Source organism: Lagenorhynchus albirostris, chromosome 13 (assembly GCF_949774975.1).
Source record: "Lagenorhynchus albirostris chromosome 13, mLagAlb1.1, whole genome shotgun sequence".
Taxonomy (NCBI): Eukaryota; Metazoa; Chordata; class Mammalia; order Artiodactyla; family Delphinidae; genus Lagenorhynchus; species Lagenorhynchus albirostris.
Genome location: NC_083107.1, coordinates 53565744 through 53593565, shown reverse-complemented (window position 1 = coordinate 53593565; position 27822 = coordinate 53565744). Strand labels below are relative to the sequence as shown.

Sequence of the window (27822 nt, the reverse complement as noted above, 5' to 3'; positions counted from 1 at the left end):
GTATATAACTGATTCATTTTGTTGTGAAGCTGAAGCTAACATACCATTGTAAAGCAATTATACTCCAATAAAGATGTTAAAAAAAAAAAAAGTCTACAGGGCTTCCCTAGTGGCGCAGTGGTTGAGAGTCCGCCTGCCGATGCAGGGGACATGGGTTCATGTCCCAGTCTGGGAAGATCCCACATGCTGCGGAGCGGCTAGGCCCATGAGCCATGGCCGCTGAGCCTGCGCGTCCGGAGCCTGTGCTCCGCAATGGGAGAAGCCACAACAGTGAGAGGCCTGTGTACCGTAAAAAAAAAAAAAAAAAAAAAAAGTCTACAAACAATAAATGCTGGAGAGGGTGTGAAGAAAAGGGAACCCTCCTACACTGTTGGTGGGAATGTAAATTGGTACAGCCACAATGGAGAACAATATGGAGGTTCCTTAAAAAAACTAAAAATAGAGCTACCATATGATCAAGCAATCCCACTCCTGGGCATATATCTGGAGAAAACCATGGTTTGAAAGGATGCATGCACCCCAATGTTCATTGCAGTGCTGTTTACAATAGCCAAGAATGGAAGCAACCTTAATGCCCATCGACAGAGGAATGGATAAAGAAGATGTGGTACATATATACACTGGAATATTATTCAGCCATTAAAAAGAATGAAATAGTGCCATTTGTAGCAACATGGATGGACCCAGATATTATCATACTAAGTGAAGTCAGACAGAGAAAGGCAAATATCATACCACATCACTTATATGCGGAATCTTAAAAAAATGATACAAGGGGCTTCCCTGGTGGCGCAGTGGTTGAGAGTCCGCCTGCCGATGCAGGGGACGCGGGTTCGTGCCCCGGTCCGGGAGGATCCCACATGCCACGGAGCGGCTGGGCCCGTGGGCCATGGCCGCTGAGCCTGCGCGTCCGGAGCCTGTGCTCCGCAACGGGAGAGGCCACAACAGTGAGAGGCCCGCGTACCGCAAAAAAATTAAAAAAAAAAAATGATACAAATGAACTTATTTCCAAACTGAAACAGACTCACAGACTTAGAAAACAAACTTATCGTTTGGGACTTCCCTGGTGGCGCCACAAAGAATCTTCCTGTCAATGCAGGGGGCATGGGTTCGATCCCTGGTCTGGGAAGATCCCACATGCTGTGGAGCAACTAAGCCTGTTCGCCACAACTATGGAGCCTGAGCTCTAGAGCCCACGCTCCACAACTACTGAAGCCCAGGTGCCCTACAGCCTATGAGCCACAACTACTGAGCCCACACGCCACAACTACGAAGCGTGCGTGCCGCGACTACTGAGCTCACGTGCTGCAACTACTGAAGCCCGCATGCCTAGAGCCCGTGCTCTGCAATAAGAGAAGCCACCACAATGAGAAGCCCATGCACTGCAACGAGAAGTCCACGCCCTGCGACAAACAGTAGCCCCCATTCACCACAACTAGAGAAAAGCCCGCACGCAGCAACGAAGACCCAATGCATCCAAAAAATAAATAACATTTTTTAAAAAAAGAAAAACTTATGGCTAACCAAGGGGAAAGGTGGGTGGGTGGGGGGATAAATTGGGAGTTTGGGATTGACATATACACACTACTATATTTAAAATAGATAACAAACAAGGACAGTACAGGGAACTCTGCTCAATATTCTGTAATAACCTAAGTGTGAAAAGAATCTGAAAAAGAATAGATACATGTATAACTGAATCACTTTGCTGTACACCTGAAACACAACACTGTTAATGAACTATACTCCAATATAAAATAATTTTAAAAAATAAGATATTACTTCATTAAAAAAAAAGGTCACTGACGGCCACTACATCACAAAGTACAAATGTTAATTCTAGGTATTCACAGTACTTGACCTATCAGCATTATGAAACAGTTGATCACCTCCTCCTCCTAAAAACACTTTTCTTCACTTGGCTTCCAGGACACCTCATTCTCAATGTTTACCTCCTATCTCACTGGCCCTTCTCAGTGTCTTTAGCTAGTTCCTACTCAACTCCTTGGCTCTTACCATCAAAATACTCTGGACCACTTCTTTATCTATAGTGTACACTAATTCCTTTGGTGATCTCATCCAGTCTCATGACCTTAAAAGCTATTTATGTGCAGAGGACTCCTAAAGTTATATGTCTAACAAGTATGTCAAAAAATGTCCAAAACTGAACATCCAACTTCCCCATGTTCCCTCTCCCAACAAAAATCTCCTGTTCTGTAGGCAATCTTTCCTATTTTCATAAATAACTCTTTCCAAGCTCCTCATGCTTGAAAGTATTAGTCTTCTTTGTCTTTCTCTCTTGCCACAATCAAGTGATCTGCAAACCTTGTCAATTCTACTTTCAAGATATATCTAGAATCTGACCACTTCTCACCTCGTACTATGCTGGTGGTACCAGTATCGTTTCTCCTTTGGATTACTGCAATAGCCAAAATGCTCTGTTTCTACCTCTATCTTCCATAGTCTATTTTCAACAAAGGAACTAGAGTGAGCCTGAAGTCAGATTATATCACTCCTTCACTCAAAACCCCATCCAATGGTTTTCCCATCTCACTCAAGAGGAAAAATCCTTATAATGGTCTGCAAGAGCCTAAAGGATCTTGCCTCATTACCTTGCTGACCTCATCTGCTACTACATTCCTCCCTCAACCACCTACTCTGAGCCACACTGGCCCTTTGATGTTTCTTGAATATGTTAGGCTTGCTCCCACCTTACTTTCTTAGAACTTACTGTGCCCTATGCCCAAACACCTACTTGAAGCTATTGCTCAAATGTCATCTCAGTTAGGCTTGCCTTGACCACTCCACTAAAATCACAGTTCACCCTATCCCAACATGGCCTATCTAATATTTCCTTGTCCTATTTTATTTTTCATTGTACTTACTGCTTCTGACATACTTTATATTTTACTCACATATTTTTTTATTCTTTCTCTATCCCTAGAAGTAGAATGATAAGCTCCATGAAGACAGGTATCTTTGTTTCCTTTGCTCAATGCTATATACCCAATGGGTAGAATGATGCATAGCAGGTGTTCAACATATAATTGCTGAATTGAATGAAACACAGAGAGCACAAAACATAAAAATTTAAAGACTTATTTAACAAAAGATATCATAAACAAAGTGAAAAGAGCACAAATATAGAGAAGATATCTATGCACAAATAAAAGACAAAGGATATGTAAAAACCTCCTATGAATCAGTAAGAAAAAGACAAACTCAATAGGAAAAATGGTCAAACATCATCAATAAGCAATTCAGGAAGACAAAACCAATGATGTCAATAAACATGAAGAGATGCTCAACCTCATTATTAGGGCAATGAAAATTAAGCAATAATGACATACTATTTACCCATCAGCAGGGCAAAAAGGTCTGATAATATCTAATGTTATTCAAGATATAGAGATAGGATTCTTATATATCCCTTTCTATCTTGAGTGTAAGATAGTTCTATCAATTCAGAAATTAATTTAACAAGAAACATTAGGATGTGAATACAATTAGGAATTCCAATTCTAGATATAGACTCTAGAGAAAGATAAGCACACATGGATAAGGAGATACATACAAGATTGTGCTCTGCAGCTTTTTTCTTGGGTAAGTCTGGAAATTGGAAACAACCTACATGCTTGTCCAAAGAAAACAGATTAATTGTGGCATATCACAGAATATTACGCAGCAGTTGTAAAAAATGAGACAGATACATATATTAATGTGGAACCTCAAAATCAGAATGTTGAATAGCAAAGCAAGTTATACAATTGTATGTACATTATTTACCTAAAAAAACATGCAAAACAATATTATATATGATCAGTGGATACAAATATATATGCTATCAAATTACATAAAAATACAATGGGGCTTCCCTGGTGGCGCAGTGGTTGAGAGGCCGCCTGTCAATGCAGGGAACATGGGTTCGTGCCCCGGTCCGGGAAGATCCCACATGCCGCGGAACGGCTGGGCCCGTGAGCCATGGCTGCTGAGCCTGCACGTCCAGAGGCTGTGCTCCGCAACGAGAGAGGCCACAACAGTGAGAGGCCCGCGTACCACAAAAAAAAAAAAAAAAAAGAATGGAAAAAGGTTAAGGACAATGATCATCACCGGGGAGGTAAGGAAGATAATGTGATCAGGGAAGTACATAGGAGTCTTCAAATACATCTAACTTTTCTGGTTAAGAAAAAAGTCACACTGAGTAGTGGATACATGGGTATTTGCTATGGTATTCTCTCTCTCTTTGTATATATCTGTAGTGACTTATAATAAAAGATATTTAAAAGAAAGGTGATGTGAATCAAGTTACCTGAGGTTTGGTTCTGACTCCATTAATTTTTATAATTTTTTAAAATTTTATCTTGGGCTCAGTGACTTTAGTTTTTTCATTTGTAAAGAAAGAACTCACACATTTCCTGATTTCAAAACTTACTAGAATGTTATGGCAATCAAGAGTGTAGTACTGGCCTAAGGACAGACATACAGATCAACAGGATAGAACAGTCCAGAAATAAATCCTTACATTTATGGTCAGTAGATTTTTGATAAGCGTGCTAAGAAAATTCGATGGGAAAAGAACAGTCTTTTCAACAAATGATGCTGGGCTAAGTGGATATTCACAAGCAAAAGAATGAAGTCAAACTCTGACCCCTCATAGCACGTACAAAAAATAAATTCAAAATAGACCAAAGACCTAAAGAAAGCTCAGATTAGATGATTTCTTTAGTCTTTCTTCAAGCAGTAAAATTTATGGTTACATGAAAAGAAAATATCATTCATTCAACTATTAACTCATCCACAAACATTTACTGGTTATCCAGTATGTGGCAGTCATTAATGCTACGTGTTGGGCATATAAAGATGTACATTGTAAAATTTTGTCTTCAGGGACTTACCAATGTAATGGAAAGAGGAAAAAAATTTAAATAATAATAATTATATAATAATAATAAGTAGCACAGAAGTAAACACAGTGTCATGCCTTTTATGGCTTCAACCACTACCTATACATGGACCACTCTTCCCAACTTCCAGACTCATATATCCAGCTGATGAGTAAAGTCTCCAAATCAGTAGTGAGTTACATTTACTCCTTCTCCTTCCTCACCCTTAACATCTGAGTAACGGTAAGGCTATACAGGTGACTGTGAAATAAGTCTGTTCGAAACATAAAGATGATCCACATGTGTTTTCAAATGTTGTGATTTTGAAAAGTTAACATGATGTCTATCCCAGTTAAGGGGGATACCACCCTGCAATCAAATACAGTAAGAAATCGGAGGGAATTCCCTGGCAGTTCAGCAGTTAGGACTCGGTGCTTTCACTCCCATGGCCCAGGTTCAATCCCTGGTTGGGGAACTCTACTAAGTGGGATAAATAAAGATCAGAGTAGCTTTGTGTCAGTTTAGGTCAGGTTTTGCAAAAAAAAATAATAAGTAAATATTTTTGTAAGGGACTTCTGGATTTTAGAATCCAAATAGATCAGAGATTATCACCCTATGTTCTCTATTATTCTACTAAAATGCCCCAAATAAAATATAATCACTGTAACTGTGAAGTTTGACTGATTCTATCTCTTCAATCCTCCCTCAAATCTTACACTTCTCTCCATTTTTCTGGCTATGTCCTTAGTCTAGGCTCTCATCTTCATTCACCTTACTGACAAGGCCTCCTACTTCCAATCTATTTTCTGCAATTCTGTCAGAGGGATTCTTCTAAAATGCAAATCTGATCGCATCTACATTTTTCAATGACTTTCTATTGCTTTTAGGATGCAGTTCAAATTTCTCACAAGATTTACACAACTGCCTATACATGATCCGGCCCCTGCTTACTTTTTCTGGTTCATCTTTGACCATTTTGGCTACAGTACTTGTAGGGATTGCCCTCTCTCGATGTGGGGCTCTTACAAATGTTGCTCCCTATGCCTGGTATTTCCTTAACTACACTCTCAGTTCTTTCTATTTTGTCTAGCTCAATCCTTTATTTGGGGACTTAGGTTCAAGAATTACACTGCAATCCACAGAATGGCATTCTATAAAATAAATGTAGGCCCCTATTTATGGGGACAGTCATTCACTCAACAGTATTTACTACTATGTCATGCACTGTCTCAGACAATAGGGAAGCATTATGGAACTGACGACACGGACCCTGCCCTTATGGAATTTACATTTCAGCTGCAAAGACAAAACAAAAAAGGACACTGAAGTAATAACTGTGGTAAAGTAGTGAGAAGGAAACAAGGTTAAGGTAAAAAATGAGCTTCAGTTACTTTGATTACCATGGTCAGAAATGGCCTTTCTCAGGAGGTAACATTTAATCAAGACATAAAATAGGAAAAGGAACTAGACATGCAGGTGTGAATGGGATTAGGGATTCGTATGTAAAGGTCCTGAAATAGATGGGAAAGAGTTCTGTTCTTTGATCCAGGAGATGACCGTTGTAGCTTGACCAAAGTGAATGTGGGCAAAGTGGCAAGAAATGAGATCGGGGCTAGATCTTGCAGAGTCTTGGGGAACAAGACTAGGAAAATGGAGTTTATGTTTCTGTGTTAAGAACTTCTGGAAAGGTTTTAAGCTACAAAGTGACATGAGTTAATTTATATTTTAAGATCACTCTTCTAAATGTATGAAAATGTGTTGGAAGGGAAGATGCAAGCAAGAAACCTAGTTAGGTAGCTTCACCAGTTGTCCAGGTGACTGATGATGGTATAGATGGAGAAATATGGAAGATTCACCATACATTTTAGAGGTTAATGCAATGTGTTTCTGAAAGCATGTCAGACATGATGGTATACATGACTTGGAGTATATGAATATTTAATTAGAAAGACTATAACTAGCACATCAGACTGGTGACTTACTACTATTCCTTGGGATGAGACAAGTTGGTTAAACAAAAATAATTAAGTAAATAACAGGCTAGGTGGTATAGTGACATGGTAAAAATCACAAAGCTTGTTTGGTATGCACTGTTAACGGATGTGATGGCAGGGTAAAGGAACAGAAGGAATAAAATATGGTTCCCCATGTTCTGCCTTGAACAACTGAGTACAGAGCCATGAGATAAAGAGGAGCTGAGTCAGGGCTGGGAGAGCTGAAGTTCAACTGTGGACAGTTTGAGAAGTCAGTAAGATGTCCAACTGGAGATTAATTCTGTGCAGCACAGAGGTGAGTCTGGGATGAAAATAATAACTGCTATGGTACTAAGTCCATGCGAATGGAAAAAATTACTTAGGAAGAAATTAAGGAGAGAAAAAAGCGCCAGGACCAAGCCCTGAGAAACTTCGCAGTTGAGAAGTTATATGGAAGCAAAGTTAGAAAAGGAGATTGAGAAGGTTTGCTTTGTAAAGTAGGAGAAAAACCAGGAAAACGTGGAGTCAAGAGGCCAAAAGAGTGTTTCAAGGAGGGAATGGTCAAGCATGTCAAATCTGCTGAGAGCACCTCTGAGATGAGGAAAGGGAAGTGTCTACTAGGTTGAAATATATTACATCTTTGGTGACAATGACAGAGGTTTTAATGGAGGAGGGGAGCCGTACTACAGCAGGTTAAAGAGTAAATGGAAACTGGAGAAAAAAACAAAAAATAAAGAAGTGGAAGCTACATACAATTCTGCAGCCTGTGGAACAAAAACCACATTCACAGAAAGATAGACAAGATGAAAAGGCAGAGGGCTATGTACCAGTTGATGGAACAAGAAAAAACCCTGGAAAAACAACTAAACAAAACGGAGATAGGCAATCTTCCAGAAAGAGAATTCAAAATAATGACAGTGAAGATGATCCAGGACATCGGAAAAAGAATGGAGGCAAAGGTTGAGAAGATGCAAGAAGTGTTTAATAAAGATCTAGAAGAATTAAAGAAAAAACAAACAGAGATGAAGAATACCATAACTGAAATGAAAAACACACTAGAAGGAATCAATAGCAGAATAACTGAGGCAGAAGAACGGATAAGTGACCTAGAAGACAGAATGGTGGAATTCACTGCTGCAGAACAGAATAAAGAAAAAAGAACGAAGACAGCCTAAGAGACCTCTGGGACAACATTAAATGCAACAACATTCGCATTATAGGGGTCCCAGAAGGAGAAGAAAAAGAGAGAAAAGATGCAAGAAAATATTTGGAAACATTATAGTCGAAAACTTCCCTAACGTGGGAAAGGAAACAGCCACCCAAGTCCAGGAAGCGCAGAGAGTCCCATACAGGATAAACCCAAGGAGAAACATGCCGAGACACATAGTAATCAAATTGGCAAAAATTAAAGACAAAGAAAAATTACTGAAAGCAGCAAGGGAAAAACAACAAATAACATACAAGGGAACTACCATAAGGTTAACAGCTGATTCTCAGCAGAAACTCTACAAGCCAGAAGGGAGTGGCATGATATACTTAAAGTGATGAAAGGGAAGAACCTACCACCAAGATTACTCTACCAGCAAGGATCTCATTCAGATTCGATGGAGAAATCAAACGCTTTACAGACAAGCAAAAGCTAAGAGAATTCAGCACCACTAAACCAGCTCTACAACAAATGCTAAAGGAACTCCTCTAAGTGGGAAACACAAGAGAAGAAAAGGACCTACAAAAACAAACCCAAAACAATTAAGAAAATGGTCATAGGAACATACATATCAATAATTACCTTAAACGTGAATGGATTAAGTGCTCCAACCAAAAGACACAGGCTTGCTGAATAGATACAAATACAAGACCCATATATATGCTGTCTACAAGAGACCCATTTCAGACCTAGGGACACATACAGACTGAAAGTGAGGGGATGGAAAAAGATATTCCATGCAAATGGAAATCAAAAGAAAGCTGGAGTAACAATACTCATATCAGATAAAATAGACTTTAAAATAAAGAATGTTACAAGAGACAAGGAAGGATACTACATAATGGTCAATGGATCAATCCAAGAGGAAGATATACCAATTATAAATAAACATGCACCCAACATAGGAGCACCTCAATATATAAGGCAATTACTAACAGCTCTAAAAGAGGGAATCGACAGTAACACAATAATAGCGGGGGACTTTATCACCTCACTTACACCAATGGACAGATGAACCAACAAAAAATTAATAAGGAAACACAAGCTTTAAATGACACAACAGACCAAATAAATTTAATTGATGTTTATAGGACATTCCATCCAAAAACAGCAGATTACACTTTCTTCTCAACTGTGCCTGGAACATTCTCCAGGATAGATCACATCTTGGATCACAAATCAAGCCACAGTAAACTTAAGAAAAATGAAATCATATCAAGGATCTTTTCTGACCACAACGCTATAAGATTAGAAATGAATTACAAGGAAAAAACGTAAAAAACACAAACACATGGAGGCTAAACAATACGTTACTAAATAACCAAGAGATCACCGAAGAACTCAGAGGAAATCAAAAAATACCGAGTGACAAATGACAATGAAAACACGATGATCCAAAACCTATGGCTGCAGCAAAAGCAGTTCTGAGAGGGAAGTTTACAGCTATACAAGACTACCTCAAGAAACAAGAAAAATGTTAAATAAACAATCTAACCTTACACCTATAGGAACTAGAGAAAGAAGAACAAACAAAACCCAAAGTTAGCAGAAGGAAAGTAATCATAAAGATCAGAGCAGAAATAAATGAAAAAGAAATGAAGGAAACAGTAGCAAAGATCAATAAAAGTAAAAGCTGGTTCACTAAGAAGATAAACAAAATTGATAAACCATTAGCCAGACTCATCAAGAAAAAGAGGGAGAGGACTCAAATCAATAAAATTAGAAATGAAAAAGGAGAAGTTACAACAGACACCACAGAAATACAAAGCATCCTAAGAGACTACTACAAGCAACTCTATGCCAATAAAACAGACAACCTGGAAGAAATGGACAAATTCTTAGAAAGGTGTAACCTTCCAAGACTGAACCAGGAAGAAATAGAAAATATGAACAGACCAATCACAAGTAATGAAACTGAAACTGTGATTAAAAATCTTCTAACCAACAAAAGTCCAGGACAAAATGGCTTCACAGGTGAATTCTATGAAACATTTAGAGAAGAGCTAACACCCATTCTTCTCAAACTCTTCTAAAAAATTGCAGAGGAAGGAACACTCCCAATCCCATTCTACGAGGCTACCATCACCCTGATACCAAAACCTGACAAAGATGTCACAAAAAAAGGAAATTACAGACCAATATCACTGATGAATATAGATGCAAAAATCCTCAACAAAATACTAGCAAACAGAATCCAACAACACATTGAAAGGATCATACACCATGATGAAGTGGGAATTATCCCAGGGATGCAAGGATTCTTCAATATATGCAAATCAATCAATGTGATACACCATATTAACAAATTGAAGAATAAAACCCATATGATCATATCGATAGATACCGAAAAAGGTTTTGACAAAATTCAACACCCATTTATGATAAAAACTCTCCAGAAAGTGGGCATAGAGGGAAACTACCTCAACAAAATAAAGGCAATATATGACAAACCCACAGCCAACATCATTCTCAATGGTGAAAAACTGAAAGCATTTCCTCTAAGATCAGGAACAAGACAAGGATGTCCACTCTCACCACTATTATTCAACATAGTTTTGGAAGTCCTAGCCACGGCAACCAGAGTACAAAAAGAAATAAAAGGAATGCAAATTGGGAAAGAAGTAAAACTGTCACTGTTTGCAGATGATATGATACTATACATAGAGGATCCTAAAAATGCCACCAGAAAACTATTAGAGCTAATCAATGAATTTGGTAAAGTTGCAGGATACAAAATTAATGCACAGAAATCTCCTGCATTCCGATACACTAATGATGAAAAATCTGAAAGAGAAATTAAGGAAACACTCCCATTTACCACTGCAACAAAAAGAATAAAATACCTAGGAATAAACCTACCTAGGGAGACAAAAGACCTTTATGCAGAAAACTATAAAACACTGATGAAAGAAATTAAAGATGATACCAACAGATGGAGAGATAGCCCATGTTCCTGGTTGGAAGAATCAATATTGTGAAAATGACTATACTACCCAAAGCAATCTACACATTCAATGCAATCCCTATCAAATTACCAATGGCATTTTTTCTACAGAACTAAAACAAAAAATCTTAAAATTTGTATGGAGACACAAAAGACCCCAAATAGCCAAAGCAGTCTTGAGGGAAACAAACGGAGCTGGAGGAATCAGACTCCCTGACTTCAGACTATACTACAAAGTTACAGTAATCAAGACAATATGGTACTGACACAAAAACAGAAATATAGATCAATGGAACAGAATAGAAAGCCCAGAGATAAACCCACACACCTATGGTCAACTAATCTATGACAAAGGAGGCAAGGATATACAATGGAGAAAAGACAGTCTCTTAAACAAGTGGTGCTGGGAAAACTGGACAGCTCCATGTAAAAGAATGAAATTAGAACACTCCCTAACACCATACACAAAAATAAACTCAAAACTGATAAGAGACCTAAATGTAAGACCGGGCACTATAAAACTCTTAGAGGAAAACATAGGAAGAACACTCTTTGACATAAATCACAGCAAGGTCTTTTTTGATCCACCTCCTAGAGTAATGGAAATAAAAACAAAAGTAAACAAATGGGACCTAGTGAAAATTCAAAGCTTTCGCACAGCAAAGGAAACCATAAACAAGACGAAAAGACAACCCTCAGAATGGGAGAAAATATTTGCAAATGCATCAACGGACAAAGGATTAATCTCCAAAATATATAAACAGCTCATGTAGCTCAATAATAAAAAAACAACCCAATCCAAAAATGGGCAGAAGACCTAAATAGACATTTCTCCAAAGAAGACATACAGATGGCCAAGAAGCACATGAAAAGTTTTACAACATCACTAATAGAGAAATGCAAATCAAAACTACAATGAGGTATCACCTCACACTGGTTAGAATGGGTATCATCAGAAAATCTACAAACAACAAATGCTGGAGAGGGTGTTGAGAAAGGGATCCCTCTTGCACTGTTGGTGGGAATGTAAATTGATACAACTACTATGGAGAACAGTATGGAGGTTCCTTAAAAAACTAAAAATAGCATTACCATATGACCCAGCAACCCCACTACTGGGCATATACCCAGAGAAAACCATAATTCAAAAAGACACATACACCCCAATGTTCACTGCAGCACTATTTACAATAGCCGGATCATGGACACAACCTAAATGCCCATTGAAAGATGAATGGATAAAGATGTTGTACATATATACAATGGAATATTACTCAGCCATAAAAAGGAACGAAATTGCGTCATTTGTAGAGACGTGGACACATCTAGAGACTGTCATACACAATGAAACAAGTCAGAAAGAGAAAAACAAATATTGTATATTAACGCATATATGTGGAACCTAGAAAATGGTACAGATGAACCGGTTTGCAGAGCAGAAATTGAGACACAGATGTAGAGAACAAACGTATGGACACCAAGGGGGGAAAGTGGTGGGGGTGGGAGGAGGTGGTGTGACGAATTGGGAGATTGGGACTGACATGTATACACTGATGTGTACAAAATGGATGACTAATTAGAACCTGCTGTATAAAAAAATAAATTAAATTAAAAAAAGAAGTGGTAGCTACAATGCTGTCCCACTTCATGAACTATTATTAAAAAAAAAAACTACTGTGAGAGTACAATTTTTCTTTTCTTTCTGGCTTTCCTGATGATGTTTTGAACCTGTGAGAACCAGTGATCCCACAAATCATAGATCACTAGTGCCAGTGAAGGAGGTATCTGTCAACCTATCTACCTTAGAAACTACTGTAAGAACTGCTAATCTATATTGCAGAGAGTCAATGAACAAATGTTTAAGCATTGTCTTTTCCTTACTTGGTTTTCCTTTTGTATATCATTCAATTTATCATGATCAAAGATTTTAGGAATTATTTTTGTAGGCAGAGCAGAATAGGATGACGTGAAAGATAAAGAAATGTGGTATCTGGTTTGATGCTAGTCTTTGAATATTACTAGCTGGTGCATGAGCGTAATGGAATAAGTTCCTCTTGCCATGTGGCTAATGTAAAATGGAAAGTCAAAGTATCTGCCAGTAAGAACTTCAGAACTAAATGAATTCAATGAGGTTTAGGTCAGCAACATTTGATCACAAATGTGTCTAGTTCCTAAATGCAGGTCCACTGTCACTGGCAGACTGAGAATTTCAGAATTAGTTGAGGAACTTAAAACAAAACAAAACAAGAGATCCCTAGGCCTCAGCCATTAGAGATTCTGATCCAGCACATGTGGGGTGACATCCAGGGACTTGCATTTCTAAAAAGTTCCCCAGGATTTCTGACACACAGCCTGACTGCAGGAGTTGGTACTAGAGTCCCAAATGTATAGATGGCAATTTGTTGGTAAGGTAACAAGGTAGAGATAGAAAATCACGAAATTTTAGCATTTGGAGGACTTTTAGAGAACACCAAGTTGAAACTCCCCTCTCTATTTCCAGTCAGAAAGATGAGTCCTGACTAGTTCACAGACACACCAGTGACGGCTAGATCTCTTGCTTTCTGGCATTTCTATGATATTACACAGGCTGCCCTCTCTTACTCTTTAGTTAACTTATAAGTCTTTAAGTAAATATATTTTAATTTGTCTACAGGCACTAATTACTTTTTCTAATTTGTTATTCGCATAGGAGTGGACAAAGTTGGAACTGACTGGATGTTTACTTAAATGTGCATTCTTGACTACAGGTCTCTTCACAGCTTCCTCAGGTCCCAGTGATCGTAAAGGACAGAGACCGCAGTTTTTATAACATATCATTTCTCACAGAAGGAATGGTTGATATATGACATGTGAAAGCAGGACCACTACCAGGTGAAAGAATTATTAATAAAGCTCCTTTTCTTGGAGTCACTGAATCAGGTTAAAGCTTCCAGGTGACAGGATTCCATGAAAGAGAACTGAAAAGTTGCTTCAGGGACAAATGGAGGGGAAAAAATAGTCCAACTCCTGCACAGGGTGTGAGCTAATCTCACAGCTGTCACTCTGATGGTAATTTCTGCCTACTATTTATAAACTAAGACTTAAGATAAAAGTACAAGATGACAAAGTGTTCTAAACACAATTCAAAGTAAAAAGATCTAAATGCTAAAATATGTCCAATAGGTAAAATTTTAAAGTTTATCTTTCTAAAGTAGGACCCGTGTGCAAATACACACACACAGAAATAAAAATGAAATAAAAGACATAAAAAATTTGAGTACAGAAAGTGCTAAACTAAGATGCTATAAAAAGAAAAATTTGAATGACTTAAGTGTAAAGACTAAAATTCTAGGACTAACAGATAAAGTTGAAAGCAAACAGCAAAACTCCCCCCAAACTCCCCATAACAAATAAGTATGAGCTACGAAAAGAGCAAAAATTAAATTAAAAACCAGAAGAATTGAAGAGAACATTAAAAATATCATTTTTCTAAACAGATGAAGCTGCTCAAGTGCCTGTCAACAGATGAATAGATAAACAAAATGTGGTATATACATATAATGGAATATTATTCAGCCACTAAAAGGAACAAATTTCCCAGATATGCTACAATACGAATGAACCTTGAAAACATTATGCTAAGTGAAATAAGCCAAACACAAAAGGATATTATATAATTCCACTTATATGAATTATCTAGAATAGGGAAATTCAGAGAGACAGAAAGTAGATTAAAGGTTTCCAGGGGCTCAGGAAAGCAGCAGTGGGGAGTTCTTGCTTAATGGGTATTTTTTTCAGGTGAGGACAGGGTTTTGCAAATAGTTGTAACAGTTGTACAACACTGTGATGTAATTAATGCCACTGAATTATACACTTAAAAATGGTTCAAGTGGAAAATTTTGTTACCTATATTTTACTACAATAAAAAAATAAGCCAAAACAGACTAAAAATATTAGTATGTAAAAAAACGATTAAAACCAGAAATTAAGATATTAAAATAACAAAATACGTTAAATATTGCAAGAATATCACCCCTAAACACAATTTAAGGAATCTAAGGAACATAGCAAGTATGAGGTAGGGGAGGGGTGTCAAAGAGCAGCATAAATAGCTTAATCTCAAATAATTAGGATGCACATATAATTTACTATCCTAAGCAAGACACTTCTGAGAGGAAAGGGGACACTATTAATAATAACATAGGGAAAATATGTGTAGACTGAGACTGTCGGAGGCAACCCAGGATATGTGGTCATTCTACATACAAGAGCAACAGGTCCTCAAAGTTGAGGTCATGCCCACAGCTTGGGGTCTGGCCAGAGTACAATGGTCTGAAAGCATCTTCCTGAAGGACACAAGTGGTATAAAATGCAAATCGCTTTTTCGTTGTTTTTTTTTTTTTTTTACAGAGAAGTAACACAATTACATGGTCTTTACTTAAGTTTCCTAATTTGGGATTCATAAAACATAAAATCTATTATTAGATTTTTATTAAGAGCTATTATGTTAGTCTAGGAATTTTAGAAAGCCAAATTATACTTTGAATTGCACTGGCAGGCACAATAAGGAGTTCTTAAGGTGAATCATTTTTTATAAATCTACAGTTTTATATATTACATTAGAGCTCTATAAATATATATGTATATATTCTTTTATACGTATATATATGACTACAATTAAGCCTGAATATTTAAAAAATCAAACCAGAATTACTGAGAAAATTAGTAACTGATATCCAACCCATTCTTTATTTTTAAACTAAAATTAATCTTAAAGGCCTACACATAGGTTAACTTAAACAGTCCATACCTTACATGAGAAGTTCCGACTTGGGATGTTTCTTGCTAACTCTGATATCCTGGGTTTATTCTGCAGACACTTGGTTAGGTGATATTTTTTCAATTTTATTCTATTGTAATAATGATCAGCGAAGTTACAGTGATTCACATGCTGTTTCTGCATGCATTTCCCAAGGTGAGGAATACTATACTTCAAAGGCTGAAGAAATAATTTGCTCTTCTGCTGCATGATATCAAAGTCCCTGGTTTATGCTCCCTTTGCGGCTGCCAGCACATGAATGATTTTCATAGGAATGATTATATAGTAGTGGGTTCTTAGAGCATCTAAGATCTGCAGTTCTTATCCCTCCCCTTTGGGGCTGTGTACCCCTCCAGTTACAAATAACCGCAGACAGCTGATAACTCAAAGTATCTGAAAACTTGTAAAAGTTAAAGTTTAATTTAAATCACACTTCTTGGCAGATGTGACATAAATGTCTCATTTGTAAAGTCAATCCTGTCAGGCTCAAACAGCACTGATTCTGGTACACACATGGGCAAACTAAAACAAACAGAAAACAAAAAAACAAAATAAAAATTTGCAAATAAATACATAGACTTAATGGAGGCATCTCAGGAACTCTGAGGGCTTTTAAAGGCAAAACGGCTTTGATTTCACATAATTCATAACTTATCTTTGGTTTGTATGTGGAGGATAAACTGGAAAAGTCCAATCACTTAATAAAGGTAGAGGAGAAGGGATTAGTATTTATTGAGTGTTTGCTTCGTGCCACATGCTTTTATATACTTCATTTAATTTAAACTTCATAGGGACCTGATAGAGTAGCTATTATGATGTTGGCTTTACAGGTGAGCAAACTGTGGCTCAGGAAGGTTTAAGCAACTACCCCAGGTCACCTGAACAGTAATAGTAGAGCAATAAGTCTATCTGGATATAACAACAACTGGACTTTAATGTCAAAAAGGTGTTTAGCTCTTTAGTTGAAAAAAACAAAAAACACTTTAGGAGGCATACATGAAATGTGACGCCACCTGTTTTCTGTTGGGAAGCTGGTGCTTATTAACCTATCAAGGTAAGTAAAGCTAGTAAGCAGTTAAGTCAGAGAAACCTGGGTTCAGGTCTTCATTCCTGCACTTACCACCTGTGCTTAGTTTCATCATCTGCAAAACAGAGATAATGATCCCACTTACTCTATGAAATAGCTATTCTAAGAATGAAACAATTTATGTTAAAATCTTAATGAAGTGTCTGGCACGTAGTAACCACTCAATAAACGGTGGCTACTATTTTTAGGGCAGGAAAAATCTAGGTATGTTGCACACTGTTGAATGTCATCATGGAAGTCTTCCACAAATTGCTCCTCGGTATCAAAGGTATTTACACAATAGTGCGTCAGCTTTACCACAGCTCGGATCCGCTACGACGCCCCTGCCCCTCTTAACCTCTTTCTATGTCGCAGCAAAATAACGGGGGAGTGGGTATAGGGGATATGCAGTTGACACCAGCAAAAACAAAGTAAAATAAAAGAAAATAAAATAAAAGTCCTAAACCACTACATTCGTGCCCGCAGCCTCCATCCATCCATCTTTCACCCACTGGGAAAAGACAGTAGGCAAGGCTGGGGATAGGGGTAGGGTAGACGAATGGGTGTTCCTGGGAGAAACCGTTCGTTTTCCCTGTGCATCCGAGTGTGAGAGGGAGCGGTACCATGTGCCACGCAGTGAAGGGACATCGGTCAAAAAGCTAGGACCAAGGGACTGAGGGATGGTTGGGTGGGGGTGAGGACGGGGTGAAGGGAAGAGACTCCCAGCCTACGCCCCCCATACGTACGCAAACTGAAAGTCAGTCTCGCTCTAGACACCGAAACGAGTGAAGGCAGGCCGGAGAACCCGATGCTCTCAGGAAGGAGCGCAGCCCCCACCTCAGTCACGGTCAGCCGAAGTCTGCGTTCTGCAGCTAGCGGAACGACAGCCTACCCAGAACCGCCCGGAGCTGGTTTGCAGCACGCCGTCTACGTAACCGCCGTCTGGCACGAGCGCTAAGTGGATTCCGCCATCTTTATTGTGGTCAGGAATATTTTTTTTACTTCTCCTGGGTTCATTAACGCTCAAAGATATAAGCCTTTTGGTTCTTTGCTAGTCTTCAGAGCTCGAGATGAAACAGGAGAGAAGGGAACCAAAGGAGGCGGCGTCGCACTAGGTCTGCCACAGTTCCCTCACTCTCCGGTCTGCCCTCACTCAAGATGGCCACCAGCAAAATGGTGCAGTGGCGAGAGCCGCGCTGCCCTGGTTGCTAAGGAGACGCGACTGCCGGAAATGCGGAATTCGGGGAGAGAGCGCGCGCTAGGGCAGTGGGAGGGAACCCCGGCGTCACAGATCCTGACAGGGAAGAAGTAGGCAGGTCCTGGCAGGGGGGAGCTGTGGCGGCGGTATCTCGCCAGCTCCAGCCGGATGGAGTCTCGAGTCGCGGACGCAGGGGCCGGCCAGGCTGAGCGCGCAGCGGGCGAGGGCCGGACAAGCAGCAGCGCCGCTCAGGGACCCGCAATCTCGGCGCCCTTGGGTGCTGCCCGGTGGAAGCTCCTGCGGCAGGTAAGGTAGAGCCCTCTCGACTCACTTTTGCCTTTGGCCACTCCCCTCGCAAGCGACAGGCAGCTACTCTCCCCTTGGCAGCTCTGGGAGTTCCCTCACAGTTTTGCTGGGAGCCTCCTGAAAAGCGCCTCCTTGGTTCACCTAAGGGTCGCGCCAAAAGGAGGTATCAGGTGGCATTGGGCAGGGAGGGGGCAGCCGAGGCTGAGTCCTGGGAAACTCAGCTCGAAGGAGAAGATCCCTTTCTAGACATTAGTCTGCATCTGAGGGACTTTTCTCCTTGCTCGCCAGTAGGGTCGGTGGCACCGCCGCTCCCCGGTCCATACTGTTCGTTCCTGCTTCTGTTTTACTTTCTTCCCCTGGTTTCTTCCCCTTGCTTCTTAACTCCTAGCCTGGTTCTAGCTCCAAATCTGTCCCCTCTCTTGGTGATCAGCATGGTTGACTGTGTTGGGACAGTGACGTTGCACGTGTTGCTTCGGTTTCTTTCGTGGAGCGGAGAGCGAAGGGAGTTGCAAGAGCTGCCCCGGCGCCCTCCCGCTTCGCTTTCACGTGAAAGTTACGTGTTTATCTTATGGTTTGAAGAGATCAGAGAGATTCTCGGTGTCTAAGTGTGTTGATTTTTTTACTGGCGGTTATCTTTTAGCACTTAAAAGTTGCTACTGTTGCTGGTAACTTCAGTCGTATGCAGGTTTGAAGATTTTCTGATTTGACGACACTGACGCTCTTTCCAAACTGCTTGAAGTGAAATCTGTTTATCGTTTACATCCCAGTGTTATGCTTCTGCCTGGGGTGTCCTGCCGAACACTTTATTCAACAGGACATTTTCCATTTCTGACTTATATTTCGAGGAGAGTTTCCCAGCTATTGCCAGGTTACTTGAGATTGTGCTTTTAGTATTTTGGCGGTTACTTTGTTTGCAATTGTATCGAGTCACCTTTTCATACAGTGGCCTTCCAGTGTTGTCATGACAACTCAAAGATCATTTGTTTGCTGATGCATTGAAAGCCTTTGCAGGGCATTAATGATCTGGTTTTGCAATTAATGTTACAAATGGTATTATAGGATAATAAAATGCAAGTCCTCATAGATCATTATCTGTAGGAAATTTCTATAGTGAAATAAACATCAACTAAATTTAAAGTATCAGAATAGTAAATTAGGGCCTTAAAATGATCAATCACATCTTATCGTGACGACTTCAGTAATTCCTAGTAAAAATTCTAGTTGACCATCTCTTATATTCATTCTGAATTGTTGTCTACATTAGAATAAGGATAAGTTTCAGCTATGGCTGACACTTGAACTCCTCACATGCTTTGAAGTTTAATGTTTTGGTATACATGTGCCCGCTGTTTAGAGTCTTTCTACTTCTCTACTTGATGAATGACTGTTATCCTTCAGACCTCTATTTCAATCTCCTCCTACGTGAAGGCTCTGCTGACTCCTCTGGCTGAGTTAGACCTTCAGCTCACTATATGGGTGAACCTCATATCACATTATTTTATGATCATTTGATCAGAGTCCAACTTTCTCACTACAATAGGAGTTCTTCCTGGGAAAAGGTGATATTTTATTAATCTCCATCTCCTGCACCGGTTCTCGCTAGTTGATTTTTAGTAGATACTGTTACATATTGTGGAAAGGCTGAGTAAGGGACAGTCTTTAAGTGGCCCACAGCATCTCATCCTCAGTGTATTGTATCAGTGAGTAACAAATAACTACACTGTCATAACTGCATTCAACAGTGAGCATTTATTCTGTTTGTGGGCCACCTGGGAGTTGACTGACATAGGCTGTGATCAGCTGAGTGGCTCTATGCTGCATGCTTGGTCCACATGCCTCTAATTCTGGGCTGACATGTTCTCGTAGTGACGACAGAGGTATAAGAGAGCAAACGCAACCACTGAAACACATTTTAAGCACCTACTAATATCCTGTTGGCCAAAGTAAGATACTTAGCCAAGCCTAAAGTTAGGAGGCAGAGAAGTATGTTTTTTTCTTTGAGAGAGCAGGGGAGAAAGTGAATATTTTTCTATAATAATCGAATCTTCCATGTATTTTAAACATTTGCAGGCTCTTAGTAAATATGTTTTAAATGAATGGACCATTTGCATCTTGTTAGCATCCAACTGGAAAACTGTGAGGAATCTAAACAATGCTAAAGATATGCAATTCTTTTTCTCTCTCTTACGTGACATCTTCATGACATCTGCTATGTCTCCTTGTTTTCTCCCTCACAATTCTCTTTCCACTAGGGCTCCAGTGCTATCTCATGGCCCTTCACCTTAACTGTTCAATATTTTCTATGTTTTATAATTAACATTTTTGAGAGAAAACCTGGTTGTCCTAGTTCATCATTTGATACTAGGTCACATTGCTCTTGGGTGGCCTCAGCCTGCAGTGGCTTGAAGCAGGATTTTGGTTCATGGCCGGAGACTGAGGTTGGGCCGTGGCGGTGAGAGTGCTGAATCTTAGCCACTAGACCACAAGGGACCAGTGGCCAGTGACAAGGCCCTGGCCCATCAGCTGTTGTAGAAGTGAATTTCCACATAGAGATGGAAAGTAGTGAAACAAGTGTTTATTAGGAGGAAAAGAGTACCTGTGGATAGACACATGGGCGAGCTCAGAGAGAGAGTTGTGTCCTCGTGGTAGTTTGAATCACTTTTATGGGGCATTTCTTCTGGGTTTCCTTTGGCCAATCATCTTGCTTTGTCTGGTTCTGAGTCCATATCGGTATATCTCAGGGTCCTCCCATGTGTGTGTGCGTGCATCTCTTAGCCAAGATGGATTCCAGCGAAGAGGTGTATGGGTAGGATGGCATCACTTACTATGGGGTAGCACCCCCTCCCTTTTTGACCTTCAGGGAGCCTTTCTGGGCGTGTGTAGTGGAGAAGGTCTCCTTGACTTCAAGAATGAGGAATATGTGGTCTTTTATCTCTTATCTGGGCAGGGCTTAGCTCTTCTCCCTCCTGCTATTTTGGAGTATCTGTCCACAGGGGATGAACTCTGGCTGCTCACCCTGGGGCCCATCTATCTCCTGCCTCAACATGGAAAATTGCTGACTTTTGAGTATAGTGCCCACTTTAATCATATGAGGTCTGAGAGTCTATGGATCAATATCAATAGAGGCTGTGGATATTCCGTAATATTTTTCTCTTTGTTGTGTCTCATTACCGGATGGCAAAGATAGCTGTTGGCAACTTCATCATCCACCCAGCTAGTGATCCAGAAGAAATAACCCTTTTCCCCAACACCCAAATCATTTCCTCCAAAGAACTCTAAGAGGCGAAGTTTGCACCAACTGCTGTGTCTAGGAGACTAGTGCACTTTGGCCTGCGTCATGAGCCCACCCTGTGGCAGGGAAAATAACAACCCTACCATTATTGCATAGGGAGAGGGAGGGGCATTTCCCAAGGGGAAGGGATGTAGAGCAGATGAAAAAGTAGCTAATGACCATTACATGCTTACACACATCTCACAACCACCTACAGAATGAATAATGGGGCCTAGAGGTCTGAATACTTGGCTGAAGAATCTGATTAATGGAATATTTCACAGTACAATTTATTTTTATTTTTTTAATTAAATTTTTTTTAATTTTTTTAGTTTTTTGGCTGTGCCTCGCGACGTGTGGGATCTTAGTTCCCCAACCAGGGATCGAAACTGTGCCCCCTGCATTGGAAGCACAGAGTCTTAACCACTGGACCGCCAGGGAAGTCCCTCACAGTACAATTTAAATTAAAGCAGGATGATATATGTTTGAGACTGTCAATGCGGAAAGAGACAGCATGATTTCTGGAATAGAATTTCATACAATTGATTTTAGTCCCAGATCTACCACCCTTAACTATTTGTATGATGGTGAGCACCCTCTTTGGACCTCAGTTTTCTCATTTGTAAATGAGAGAGTGGGACTAGATTTCTTTAAGACCTTCTTCCTAATAATTATTATTCCATTAGTTTTTGTAATATTTAATTCATGACAATACCAACAGGTGGTATAAAAAAGCTTGTGAAGAAGGACAGTTAACTTGGCAAGCAACTCAACAGGGAAGGGCAGGATTGTGCACTGGCACTATTCAGTTCACATGGTCCAGTCTGAATATTTAATAGAGGGAATGGAGAGTGTTTGTTAATCCAGAGAATCAGTTACTAGAGATGTACTGTATTTTGTGCTCTTTTTAGGCCTTCTGATTCCATTGTAGAAAATGGCAGACAGACACCAAGAGAGCATGTCTTAAGAATGGTTGTGTGATGTGCTTGTAGATCTTGCACTGAGGGTTGTGGTTTAGATCCCTACATAAGTGAAGAATTGAGGGATGGACTCTTCATTGGTTTTTATTGGCATCACTTGGATCACTTTCTGCAGCAGGGGCTGAGCAAGGTCATTCGTGCTTTTTCACTCTTTTTTTTTTGCATAGAGAATTATTTGTTGACAACATTTTATACATCATTGTATTTATAAGGGTTTTTTCCCATTGTTTAAGTTAAACTGACATTTCAATGGATTATAGAACTTTATACTGCTATAGTCACAGATGACATAGATTTTTGTGTACTCTGCAGAACATACTTTAACCTTAAGTGTTTACATGTAATGCTCACCCCTGACCCCCGCTGTTCAAACCTTGTTGACATATACATCAGTGATTGGAGGAGATTTTCTTTTTTATGTCTCTGATTTATTAAGATTAATAATTGGTTTTGGGCTTTCCTGGTGGCGCAGTGGTTGAGAATCTGCCTGCCAATGCAGGGGACACGGGTTCGAGCCCTGGTCTGGGAAAGATCCCACATGCCACGGAGCAACTAGGCCCATGAGCCACAACTACTGAGCCTGCGTGTCTGGAGCCTGTGCTCCGCAACAAGAGAGGCCGCGACAGTAAGAGGCCCGCGCACCGCGATGAAGAGTAGCCCCCACTCGCCGCAACTAGAGAAAGCCCTCGCACAGAAACGAAGACCCAACACACCCCAAAATAAATAAATTTATTAAAAAAAAATAATAATTGGTTTCATTGGATTCCTTAAAAATATTTAGGATTGTGTTTTAGGTTAAAAAGGTGAATGTGAATGTTTTCTTGAATTAGAAGTATGTAGCTTATCAGTCTAAAAACAAAATATTCCATCAATAATTATTTTGAATGAAATGAACTTTTAACTGTGCAGTAAAGAAACTAAAATGTTTAGAAGGCTCTAGGTGTGAAAGCATTTGTCTTTTTTTTTTGAATTTTATGTTTTGTGTATTGGGTTGGTCAAAATGTTTGTTCAGGTTTTTCCATAAGATGTTACAAAAAAACGCAAAGGAACGCTTTGGCCAACCCAATATTTTCCACAATTTAAAAAATTTTAAAAGCAAAAACTTTCTAGAGCAGTGAATTTTGAGTGGGGTTTGGAAATTTACATATTTTAACAATTGCTGCAGATAAACATCTTTTCATGCTTATTTGCCATCTGTATATCACTTCAATGAAATGTCTTTTCATGTCTTTTGTCCATTTTCTTTTTTTTTTAAAGATGAACATATATTTATATTGGTAAATGTAAAAGAGAGAAAAACTAACATAGTATTGACTTATTTTAACATTTTATCAAGGCACTTTTTTTTTATACAGCAGGCTCTTATTAGTCATCAATTTTATACACATCAGTGTATACATGTCAATCCCAATCACCCAATTCATCCCACCAGCACCACCCGCTCCCCTGCCTCTTCCCCCTTTGGTGTCCATACGTTTGTTCCCTACATCTGTGTCTCAATTTCTGCTCTGCAAACTGGCTCATCTGTACCATTTTTCTAGGTTCCACATATATGCGTTAATATACGATATTTGTTTTTCTTTTTCTGACTTATTTCACTCTGTATGACAGTCTCTAGATCGATCCACGTCTCAACAAATGACCCAATTCCGTTCCTTTTTATGGCTGAGTAATATTCCATTGTATATATGTACCACATCTTCTTTATCCATTCATCTGTCGATGGGCATTTAGGTTGCTTCCATGACCCGGCCATTGTAAATAGTGCTGCAGTGAACATTGGGGTGCATGTGTCTTTTTGAATTATGGTTTTCTCAGGGTATATGCCCAGTAGTGGGATTGCTGGGTCATATGGTAATTCTATTTTTAGTTTTTTAAGGAACCTCCATACTGTTCTCCATAGTGGCTGTATCAATTTACATTCCCACCAACAGTGCAAGGGTTCCCTTTTCTCCACACCCTTTCCAGCATTTGTTGTTTGTAGATTTTCTGATGATGCCCATTCTATCCAGTGTGAGGTGATACCTCATTGTAGTTTTTTTTTTTTTGCGGTACGTGGGCCTCTCACTGTTGTGGCCTCTCCTGTTGCGGAGCACAGGCTCTAGACGTGCAGGCTCAGCGGCCATGGCTCATGGGCCCAACCGCTCCGCAGTATGTAGGATCTTCCCGGACTGGGGCATGAACCCGTGTCCCCTGCATTGGCAGGCGGACACTCAAGCACTGCGCCCCTTGGGAAGCCCCCTCATTGTAGTTTTGATTTGCATTTCTCTAATAATTAGTGATGTTCAGCAGCTTTTCATGTGCTTCTTGGCCATCTGTATGTCTTCTTTGGAGAAATGTCTATTTAGGTCTTCTGCCCATTTTTGGATTGGGTTGTTTTTTTATTATTGAGCTGCATGAGCTGTTTATATATTTTGGAGATTAATCCATTGTCCGTTGATGCGTTTACAAATATTTTCTCCCATTCTGAGGGTTGTCTTTTCGTCTTGTTTATGGTTTCCTTTGCTGTGCGAAAGCTTTGAATTTTCACTAGGTCCCATTTGTTTACTTTTGTTTTTATTTCCATTACTCTAGGAGGTGGATCAAAAAAGACCTTGCTGTGATTTATGTCAAAGAGTGTTCTTCCTATGTTTTCTTCTAAGAGTTTTATAGTGCCCGGTCTTACATTTAGGTCTCTTATCAATTTTGAGTTTATTTTTGTGTATGGTGTTAGGGAGTGTTCTAATTTCATTCTTTTACATGGAGCTGTCCAGTTTTCCCAGCACCACTTGTTTAAGAGACTGTCTTTTCTCCATTGTATATCCTTGCCTCCTTTGTCATAGATTAGTTGACCATAGGTGTGTGGGTTTATCTCTGGGCTTTCTATTCTGTTCCATTGATCTATATTTCTGTTTTTGTGTCAGTACCATATTGTCTTGATTACTGTAACTTTGTAGTATAGTCTGAAGTCAGGGAGTCTGATTCCTCCAGCTCCGTTTGTTTCCCTCAAGACTGCTTTGGCTATTTGGGGTCTTTTGTGTCTCCATACAAATTTTAAGATTTTTTGTTTTAGTTCTGTAAAAAAAATGCCATTGGTAATTTGATAGGGATTGCATTGAATGTGTAGATTGCTTTGCGTAGTATAGTCATTTTCACAATATTGATTCTTCCAACCAAGAACGTGGGCTATCTCTCCATCTGTTGGTATCATCTTTAATTTCTTTCATCAGTGTCTTATAGTTTTCTGCATAAAGGTCTTTTGTCTCCCTAGGTAGGTTTATTCCTAGGTATTTTATTCTTTTTGTTGCAGTGGTAAATGGGAGTGTTTCCTTAATTTCTCTTTCAGATTTTTCATCATTAGTGTATCGGAATGCAGGAGATTTCTGTGCATTAATTTTGTATCCTGCAACTTTACCAAATTCATTGATTAGCTCTAGTAGTTTTCTGGTGGCATCTTTAGGATTCTCTATGTATAGTATCATATCATCTGCAAACAGTGACAGTTTTACTTCTTTCCCAATTTGCATTCCTTTTATTTCTTTTTGTACTCTGGTTGCCGTGGCTAGGACTTCCAAAACTATGTTGAATAATAGTGGTGAGAGTGGACATCCTTGTCTTGTTCCTGATCTTGGAGGAAATGCTTTCAGTTTTTCTCCATTGAGAAAGATGTTTGCTGTGGGTTTGTCATATATGGCCTTTATTATGTTGAGGTAGTTTCCCTCTATGCCCACTTTCTGGAGAGTTTTTATCGTAAATGGGTGTTGAATTTTGTCAAAAGCTTTTTCTCTATCTATTGAGATGATCATATGGTTTTTCTCCTTCAATTTGTTAATATGGCGTATCACATTGATTGATTTGCGTGTATTGAAGACTCTTTGCATCCCTGGGATAAATCCCACTTGATCATGGTGTATGATCCTTTTAATGTGTTGTTGGATTCTGTTTGCTAGTATTTTGTTGAGGATTTTTGCATCTATATTCATCAGTGATATTGGTCTGTAATTTTCTTTTTTTGTAGTATCTTTGTCTAGTTTTGGTATCAGGGTGATGGTGGCCTCGTAGAATGAGTTTGGGAGTGTTCCTTCCGCCACAATTTTTTGGAAGAGTTTGAGAAGGATGGGTGTTAGCTCTCCTCTAAATGTTTGATAGAATTCAGCTGTGAAGCCATCTGGTCCTGGACTTTTGTATGTTGGAAGATTTTTAATCATAGTTTCAACTTCATTACTTGTGATTGGTCTGTTCATATTTTCTATTTCTTCCTGGTTCAGTCTTGGAAGGTTATACGTTTGTAAGAATTTGTCCATTTTTTCCAGGTTGTCCATTTTACTGGCATAGAGTTGCTTGTAGTAGTCTCTTAGGATGCTTTGTATTTCTGTGGTGTCTGTTGTAACTTCTCCTTTTTTATTTCTAATTTTATTGATTTGAGTCCTCTCCCTCTTTTTCTTGATGAATCTGGCTAATGGTTTATCAATTTTTTTATCTTCTTAATGAACCAGCTTTTACTTTTATTGATCTTTGCTACTGTTTCCTTCATTTCTTTTTCATTTATTTCTGCTCTGATCTTTATGATTTCTTTCCTTCTGCTAACTTTTTTTTTTTTTTTGCTGTACGCGGGCCTCTCACTGTTGTGGCCTCTGCTCTTGCAGAGCACAGGCTCCAGACGCGCAGGCTCAGCGGCCATGGCTCACAGGCCTTCCCGCTCCGCGGCGTGTGGGATCTTCCCAGACCGGGGCACAAACCCGTGTCCCCTGCATCGGCAGGCGGACTGTCAACCACTGCGCCACCAGGGTAACCCCTTTGGGGGTTTTTTGTTCTTCTTTCTCTAATTGCTTTAGGTGTAAGTTCAGGTTGTTTATTTGAGATGTTTCTTGAGGTAGGCTTGTGTTGGATAAACTTCCCTGTTAGAACTGGTTTTGCTGCATCCCACAGGTTTTGGGTCGTTGTGTTTTAATTGTCATTTGTCTCTAGGTATTTGTTGATTTCCTCTTTGATGTCTTAAGTGATCTCTTGGTTATTAAGTAGTGTATTATTTAGCCTCCATGTGTTTTTTTTTTTTTTTTTTAGGTTTTTTCCCTGTATTTGATATCTAGTCTCATAGTGTGTGGTCGGAAAAGATACTTGATACAATTTCAGTTTTCTTAAATTTACCAAGGTTCAATTTGTGACCCAAGGTATGTCTATCTTGGAGATTGTTCCATGAGCACTTGAGAAGAAAAT

At 39.4% G+C, this 27822-nt stretch overlaps 2 protein-coding genes across 3 annotated transcripts in view; one reads left to right on the top strand and one right to left on the bottom strand.

Moving 5' to 3' along the window:
- Positions 1 to 17719, bottom strand: part of PREPL (prolyl endopeptidase like) — a 57040-nt gene extending 39321 nt beyond the window's left edge. The window contains exon 1 of the mRNA XM_060169857.1: positions 17618 to 17719. The gene's annotated coding sequence lies outside the window, so the exon portion shown is untranslated. The remainder of the gene's footprint in view (positions 1 to 17617) is intronic.
- Positions 17720 to 18204: 485 nt separating this feature from the next.
- CAMKMT (calmodulin-lysine N-methyltransferase) overlaps positions 18205 to 27822 on the top strand; it is a 404052-nt gene continuing 394434 nt past the window's right edge. For both annotated transcript variants that reach the window (XM_060169393.1, XM_060169392.1), the window contains exon 1: positions 18205 to 18375. In XM_060169393.1, the coding sequence (XP_060025376.1) occupies positions 18238 to 18375 (138 nt within the window). In that variant the 5' untranslated portion in view covers positions 18205 to 18237. The remainder of the gene's footprint in view (positions 18376 to 27822) is intronic.